General features: G+C 39.0%; 1 protein-coding gene across 1 annotated transcript in view; it reads right to left on the reverse strand.

The window, feature by feature from the left end:
• The window catches only part of ABHD2 (abhydrolase domain containing 2, acylglycerol lipase), a 34022-nt gene that overhangs the window by 19422 nt on the left and 5300 nt on the right, over positions 1-9300 (reverse strand). Inside the window, exons 2-3 of the mRNA XM_075575180.1 lie at positions 2445-2531; positions 449-647 (exon numbers count right to left, since the gene is read on the reverse strand). Coding sequence (XP_075431295.1) covers positions 449-642 — 194 coding nt within the window. The 5' untranslated portion in view covers positions 643-647; positions 2445-2531. The remainder of the gene's footprint in view (positions 1-448; positions 648-2444; positions 2532-9300) is intronic.

A 9300-nucleotide genomic window follows, 5' to 3' on the forward strand; every position in this document is an offset into this window, starting at 1 on the left:
TACACCTGCCACACACCTTCATCTTTTCCTGCACTTCACCTACAAGTCATAATTTGCTGAAACACAGCAGTTCTGAAACTCAGGATAAAAATAAGGGATTGATAAGGTTTCAGCTAAATGTTGACTTTTTTTAATAACAAAAGTTTATGACCGGTGTCATTCCTCTATAAAATCGAGGGGCAGCTAGCTGCAGAGCAGTGCTAATTAAGTTATGGCTACAAATACTGTCCAAAAAAGGAAGCCTCCTGACTCATTTGACATTCTCCATGCTGGCATTCGGTTTCTTTTGGGGCAAATTATGAACTGTAAAAAGGTCATAACTTGCAAATATAAAAACAGGTCATCTTCCCAGCAAATCTAATCAAGCAACGTTTGCCTTTTACAGATTTCTACAAGTGCATAAGGGCCCAGGGAAGGACTGTAGATAATAAGCATCTTGGTCACTCACTCTTTGGTCAGCAACGGGCAGGATTTGAGCAGGAAGCGCGCCAAAGCAGTGTCCTGAAACACGAGTTCCGGGGGACCAGTCGGGCTCTTTAGATTCAAACAGCGCACAATAATATACAGAGCGGCAGCTACCGCCGCCAGCTTCATTCCGTCAAACACGGCTGGCATCTCGGGGGTCTCCAGCATGGCGCTCATTTTGACTGCAAAAGAACAATAATACAATACAAACAATACAAAAAGGAGGCATCTGGCAATAACATCATTCGTAAACAAGCGTATATATAACCTCCAGGGCTTGAGACATGTGAGTATTTGACGCCAGTAAAGTAATGATCATATTCTTGCGAACAACCCGACAAGTGACCATGTGTGTTATTTTGCATGTTTTACTACTGTTTCTGGTCACATTTCATAAGCTTTTCTCCAAACGTTAACAAAATAGTGCCATTTTTATGCAACTTATTTCTATTTTTTTATGCATCAAGTACATAGATTATATATCAATACATTTACCATCCTGTATCCTACATGAGCATCTTAAACAGTATTTGCAGATAAAACAAAATTACCAGTATAAATTACAAACAGACTGGTATTCTCTCCTCTAATCCCAGCAGAATCCAATCCTCTGGTATCCTTCCTGACATTTTCAGCGACTATGCAATAGTGTACTGTGTAAGGAAAATTAAACCGCCCCAATCAAGCCCTAAAGTTCTCTACACTAGAACCTTTAACCCACAACATTTTCTCGCGGACCTTACCAGCAGCCCTTGGTACAGAATCGACTTAATTCCAGACCCTGATTCTGCGCTCGACTATTTCCAATCCGAGTTCTTTAAAAAAAACTCTGTGATACCCATGCTCCACTACGCAGAATAAGGGTACGGGGGGGGGCCCACCTTCCGTGGGTTACAATTGACCTTATAGCACTCTAATTTCAGGGATGCCTTGTGGAAAAGCTACAAAGTAACTGGCACTACCAATGATCTCAATCACTACAGATGCCTGCGGAACGTGTGCACAAGGCAAACAAGACATGCAAAAGCACAATATTACTCTGACAATCTCCTCCAGAACACATCAAACCCAGCTAACTTCTGGAAGGTTATCAACAATATATTCCAGCCTCCTAACCATCAACAACCAAGTAATATCACCAAGGGGGATATTACTCTGACAAACCCCACTGACATTGCAAATGTATTCAATGATTACTTTGTTGGGTGTGCTACTAACCGATTTAAAATCAAAATCCTCAATGGAATGTTTAAATGCACCCAAGAACGGAAAACATTTGAACTCAGAATGATAAGACTGACACCAAAACAAGAGGGCTTAATGCAGATATGGGGGTTGAATATACGGGGTGAAAGCGGGCTCGCGGACGGGGTGAAAGCGGGCTCGGGGGGGAGGACAGGGAAAGCCGCCGCGGGCCGCACAATGAGTGCAGGCGGGCCGCGTGTTGTGCAGGCTGCACGATCACAATTGTTTGTAATTATCCTACCTGCCTCTCTGCCAATGTTCATATCCACAACTTCTCCCCCCGTGCAGTATCCCCTTCCCCCTCCATGTTGTTACTGTCACCGTCTTATTACCCTTCCAATTTCTTCAAACATCCCTTTGTCACCCAACCTTATCTAAATCTGTTTTTTTCTGCTTTCCAACCCCTGTTTTAGCCACAGATTCCTTTGTTAATCAGTATCGCTGACCTGAGGAAGAGAGGAGAGCTCTCGAAAGCTTGTCCTATGACAAATTGTTAGTCCAAATAAAAAAAAAGTCATCACCTAATACTGAAGAACTCATTGTAAACCAAGATAAAGAGAAACGGAGCACACAGTACAGTTAAAAGCAACTTGCTTAGAGATAGGCATGAGCGTCAGGAAAACTGACTATTGTGGGATGCAATCTGAAAATATGTTTTCTTAACGGTAGAAACTTCAGTCTAAAAAGTTTTCTGGGTTAATATGTTCATATTACGAAACAGAAACTGATCTTACCGGTTTAAGGTGTTCTCTTGCAGAAAGTTCTTCTAACTGGTATGGAGGAGTAAGATGTGAAGTTCACAGCGAGAAGGTCAATTTATTCTATAAAACAATACAATGTAAAATTATTGCACACAATCTCTTCAATGATTATATAACAATGATTTAACTTTTATAATATCACTTGTAATAACCATTTCAACACCAAGCTTTGACTGTCTTGTAAAAGGCGGTGCACACCCGTTCCGTACAGCATGAGTGTGCAAAGTTTCCAAAATGCACCTCCGTCTCGTGATATCTAAATAGTTCCATAGTAAATAAATCCATGTAGTGTGAATTAATAACACATATTTATATATAATGGATGAGTGATCCAAATTTAATATTTTGGACATTGACCTAAATCAAATAGTATGACAAGTAATTTCAAAAAAATTTTTTTAAGAGTTACTTGGATTGAAGGATATAGGTTAAAATGTCTATGGAATTAAATATATGACCACATAGGCAAAATGGATGACAATAAACATAACTGTCCTAGTATTAGTGATGAAATGACTAAATATATAGGGCAGTAGATGTGTAATAAACACCTGGGTATTAATAATAAAATAGTGTACATGAATGCACGATATAGTGAGGGCATACATGGTATTAATGAAAAAGAACATCAACATCTGAATATATATTGATAAATCTGCATGTCTAATTGCACAATTGTATAGTTTGATATGTGCAATATTGGACATGTAGAGCATATGGATGGTAAACAGATGACCATATATGACGACAGTACATGCATTCAATACCAAAAAAACTTGATTAAAAAAAATGAACACAAGTTGATTACAAGAGTAGAAAATGTATATATAATAATAAGATGAGAGAACAGTCAAATGATGTCACATTCGGGGGAGAAAGAATGGTTAAATCTATTGACTAGGGGAATCATTTAAAGGAAATACTTTAAATCCCATTGAGAATTGAGTCCATTTGGTATCAAAGTATTAAGTGAAAAAATCCAATATGCTTATCGTTTATAAAGGATTTTTTCACTTAATACTTTGATACCAAATGGACTCAAATTGGTTTCCTCATTTGTGGCAATATAACTACTGGAGAAATATTACAATTTAATAATAAAAAAAAAGAATAAAAAAAAGGGAGAAGGCGGATGCCTGTGGAAGGGATTACACAGCTTTGGAAAAGCAAGACAGCCGGTGACCAATATCGCTCTGTACGGTTAGAGAATGCGAGTCTCTTCAGTGGAGATGAAACAAAATTCATATCCATACAATAAAACCGTGTCACAAACTACTTGGCACATTTAGGATTTGTAGGCACAATTTGTGACAACCAGGCGAGCACTAATAGGAAGTTATAAAAACGTAAAGCTAATAACATGATTTTGCATACTTGAACTGGAGATTTTAAGCAGTCTGCGCGGGTTTCATATTTATGGGGCAGGGGGCGTTGACCAGGGAGATAGCCTGTGTTGCCCCGATCTCTAGAGAGACCTTAGTCCGAGACAATCTGGAACCCGGGTCAGCCTTCCGGCTCCAACTTTATCAGATCACGTTGCGACTTTCTACTTTTGACCCTGGACATATTCGCAGTTACTTTATTTCTCACACAGGTACAAAAAGAAAGAAAATCGCAAACAGCTTAGGAAACGCAGGGTCCCCGGAGGTTGGAGAAATACAGATCTGCTCAAGGAGACCGACTGGATCACTTTAATGAAGAGGATTTAGTGCTTCCGTCATCTTGCTCCCGATGAGGAGAAATGCAATCACAATTATTTCAATAAATAGAACATTTTCCAGCACTCCATAATATTCTTTAAGACTACTTTTATTTTGTATCTACAAATGATGTTACTTTGGGTATCATCTCCTTTATACAATGCAAATATATATTACATAATAGAGAGGCCGCAGAAAATATTTATTTTATTTATTTATTTATAATAGGGGGGACGTTTCGGGGAAGCAGCACTTTCTCAAGCCCGACCTGTTTGAGGAAGGGCTGGTGCCCAAAGCGTCACCCATATTTTTCTGCAGCACCTCTATTACGTAATATATATTTGCATTGGTATAAAGAGATGTTACTTCGGGTATCATCATTTTTAGATACAAAATAAAAGGAATATTATGGAGTGCCGGAGAATTTTTTATTGGTGAATCTTTTTCGCTGGGCTTGGAGGGGACCAGTTTTTCCTTCGACCGTGCCCCCAATTTTCATATGGGAAACAAATGTAAAAGCCTTCGGTGAGCGCTGCTTTCATCTGTTTGACAATAATTATTCCAATTCAGATTTGCCGGTATTCAAAAGAAAACAAATCAAAATCAAGTAATAGGCTTCATCTAAAAGTGGTTTAGATTGCTGTAGCATTAAAATAGGTGTAACACAGCCATTGCGCAGACACAGAAAACAATCAATAAACCACAGCCATCCTCTATACCAACACATTTTATACATGGAGTAGCTTCAAAAGAGCAGGGGTGCGCAGGATTTTTTTGGGGGCGGGCGTGGGCGGTTGCAGAGGCCCCGCACTCTTCAGGGTATTTAAATTAAATGCCGGGGGAATCGCATGAGGCCTCTGTAACCTACTTACTGGGATTCCTTGTTGTGCCGCGTGGGGGCGTGAGCAACTGGGGGAGCAGGCAGGGGGGCGCAGCTCCAAAAGTTTGCGCTCCCCTGCAATAGAGAACCAAATGCAGAAAAGTTTTTCCAGAGATGGGATCTGTTTATTGAAATGCTGCCACAGAGAGACAGTGAAGAAGGTGTTCAAACACAACCTGGTGTTTCGAAAGACAGTTAAGAGGAGAATAGATAGAATGCATGGAACAAAACAGAAACGATACCAAGTAATGTATGATAAGGGAGCATGGGACAGAAATATGAGAAACTCCATCAGTATTATAATCTATCATTTAGTTTTTAGGTGTTAATTTGATTTATCAAGTCATGTGAATGTCTTTATATGATTTATATAATTTAAAGCTATAGTTCAAGCAATATCCTGCATGTGTGTTTTTAAATAAATCAGTTCTGTAGTAAGAAAAAATACTTTTAGCATTTTCTGTTTTAAAAAAACAACTTTGAAAGACCAATTTTCTTGTATTCTATTTTAACAAGCATGTTTGTTCCTATAGCAACCATTTACATTCCCCAGATCTAAAATGTCGCCAAACTTCGCTGATCAATAGACGGAGAACGAATTGACCGGCAGCTATGCAGTTCTTTAGGTAAGTAGAGATTGCACACATGAAACAATTGAAGTAAAAAAAAACAAAAAAAAAACAGGAGCTTGAACTGCAGCTTTAAGTATAAGAATTCATTTTGAAATTATGTTGGAGTTATGCAATGTGTTTATGGTTTTTGCTTATGACATGTAAAAACAAAACTATGATAAAAAATAATAAAGGAAATGCTATTTGTAATTTAAAAAAGGTAAACTTCTTTCATTTTAACACATACTGACTTCACCTGTCCTAGATGAAGGGATACGAGATTTGGCCTATGACATGTATAAAGTTGAATCATTTGAAAAGTGCAACAGAAAGATTTGAAACCTCTACTTATAACTTTAGAAGTGTATAATCAACGTAACAGTGTAATTTATTGATGCCATTATATATTGTAAAGGTATAATAATAAGTAGGCAAATATAAAACAAGTGTATTTTAATTGGCGCTTGTCTTTTCAACTTGGAAATCACTGCAGCATTCTTTCCTAAACTAGGTTTATTTTTGTTAGGATCTTAGGACATTAGAACTAGGGTAACTAATCATTAAAAATAGGTAAAGAAGGTACAGTGTGTCAAGTGTAACTGCGCCCTTCAAAGGGGAAAACAAAAAAAAAGGTGCGAGAACATGCCGTAGGGAAAACTGTCTGACAGCGTGTTTTCCTGTAAGTCCCGCTGGGACTGCCTCACCATTGTTAAGAGAAAAACAAAGTCCAATGACATTATTGCAATTTTAAATTAAACAATCTCCAGTATTGAAGTTCAAAGACATGTAGGAATCTGAACACAAATACCCACCCAACATGCCACAATTACTATATTTCACAAAGGAGAGTAAAATATAAACAGAAACAGGATATCAATGAGTCTGGCTATGGTAGCATGTGACCTGCTCTAAAAAAACATGCAGTCACAGACCAATATCTTATACATGGCTATCCTCAAGCAAGTCCTCTGACTCAATCAGCAGAGGTAAAACAGAGCAGAGGAATTCTAGCTTAATTATACATGTTTAACACCTGAAGCCACTGCTAATAATTTCTAATCACCTCCAAACACCAAGTGAAGACCCCCATACTGTGACAGTTATCCTGTTCTCCATCAGTGCATACGAGAAGCAGCGTGGGTTGCACACGGGCATAATTAATTACACGATTTATCTGCAAATTAGGTCTATATAATGAACTCGATCAGTGTACACAGCAACACGATCAAAGGATTCAGGGGAGGAATGGGGAATTGTTTTCTTCACATATAGGAACTATCATTTAATAACTACGATGGCTATTTTAACACGGTCATGATAATGTTCCCTTTTTCCAAACAGCTGCAACTAACCTGTTTTAGGCTGCTCATAATGGCAAAAATAAGCAAACACTACAAAGGGCATATACCGGAAAACAATTACTAGTTATTTAAAATTTATCGGAGGGATCATGAAGACACACGGTCTCAGGGGTAAGGGTATTTCTATATCTCCCAAAGTAGCCGTTTTTAGGACAAAAATCCCAATAGACTAGTGGGGTTTTCAGACAAAAACGTCCCAAAACAGCTATTTCGGCAGATATAGAATAAGGGTGGCATGGTACAAAAGGAGCGGGGGGGAGGGGAGGGGGGAGCCAAATGAAGTTAAACCCTGTCAATGTGTCTGTTCCTCATGTTTACAAGCTAGCTTTGAAACATGTAAAAGTATGAATAAGTATTATGAAAAGTATCATTCTTTTATGTCCAACTAGCTGAGAGACCCGGCGTTGCCCGTGAGTTAAATTTCCCGCTAGGAAAAGGGGGGGGGGGGGAGAGAGAGGGGGGAGAGGGGAGGGGGGGAAAGATTCTGCACTCATTCCTCAGGTATATAAACCTGAAGTATGCCCCTTTTTAAAACATTAGAAAGACCATACATTGAATATGGAGTACAATTTTGGGCACCACTCCTTAGAAAAGACATTATGGAACTTGAGCGCGGGCAGAGAAGTGCCACCAAAATTAATAGACTGTGGATAATAATTTATTTACATTAGAAAAAGAGGCGTCTAAGAGGGGATATGATAACTATACAAATATATTCGGGGACAATACAAGGAGCTTTCAAAAGAACTATTCATCCCACGGGCAGTACAAAGGACTCGGGGGCATCCCTTTAGGTTGGAGGAAAGGAGATTCACCAGCAACAAAGGAAAGGGTTCTTTACAGTAAGGGCAGTTACAATGTGGCACTCATTACCCATGGAGCCTGTGATGGCAGATACAATAGATTTGTTCAGAAAAAGGCTGGACATATTTTTTAGAAAGCAAAGGTATACAGGATATACCAAATAAGTATACATGGGAAGGATGTTGATCCAGGGAGTAACCCGATTGCGATTATTTGGAGGGAAAAAAAGTACCCTACGGAATGCACTCACTGTGTGCATGTGTGTGTCACTGTGTGTGTCACTGTGTGAGTGCATTCCGTAGGGTACTTATTCCCCCTTTATTTGCCAACATATGTAGCCCTGTATTGAACCTCTGTGTTATTATTATTTTTCCTATCTCTAATTGCTATAGGCTGATGCGGACATATCCCCTCTCTCTCTAACATACCCTATATTGTATTTGCGATTATTTGGAGTCGGGAAGGAATTTCTTTTCCCCTTATGAGATATCATTTGATAATGTGTCACTGGGGTTTTTTGTTTGCCTTCCTCTGGATCAATATACTGTAAATACGGATATAGCATAAAGTATCTGTTATCTAGATTTAGCATAGGTTGAACTTGATGGACGTACAGTTAGGTCCGGAAATAATTGGACACTGATACAAGTTTTGTTATTTCGGCTGTTTACCAAATTAAATTTAAGTTACAGTTAAATAATGAATATGGGCTTAAAGTGCAGTCTATCGGCTTTAATTTGAGGGTATTCACATCCAAATTGGAGGAAGCGTTTAGGAATTACATCTCTTTAATATGTAGCCCCCTCTTTTTCAAGTGACCAAAAGTAATTGGACAATTGACACAAAAGCTGTTTCATGGACAGGTGTGGGCTATTCCTTCGTTATTTCATCATCAATTAAGCAGGTAAAAGATCTGGAGTTGATTCCAGGTGTGGTATTCGCATTTGGAAGCTGTTGCTGTGAACCCACAACATGCGGTCAAAGGAGCTCTCAATGCAAGTGAAACAGGACATCCTTGGGCTGCAAAAAAAAATAAAAAATCCACCAGAGAGATAGCAGGAACATTAGGAGCGTCCAAATCAACAGTTTGGTACATTCTGAGGAAAAAAAAGAACGCACTGGTGAGCTCTGCAACACAAAAAGACCTGGACGTCCACGGAAGACAACAGTGGTGGATGATCATAGGATCCTTTCCATGGTAAAGAAAACCCCTTCACAACATCCAGCCAAGTGAAGAACACTCTCCAGGAGATAGGCATATCATTATCCAAGTCTACCATAAAGAGAAGACTTCATGAGAGCAAATACAGAGGGTTCACCACAAGGTGCAAACCATTCATAAGCCTCAAGAATAGAAAGGCCAGATTAGACTTTGCCAAACAATATCTAAAAAAAACCAGCCCGGTTGTGGAACAGCATTCTTTGGACAGATGAAACTAAGATCAACCTGTACCAGAATGATGGGAAAGAAAA

The sequence above is a fragment of the Ascaphus truei genome, chromosome 18, assembly GCF_040206685.1.
Source record: "Ascaphus truei isolate aAscTru1 chromosome 18, aAscTru1.hap1, whole genome shotgun sequence".
Taxonomy (NCBI): domain Eukaryota; kingdom Metazoa; phylum Chordata; class Amphibia; order Anura; family Ascaphidae; genus Ascaphus; species Ascaphus truei.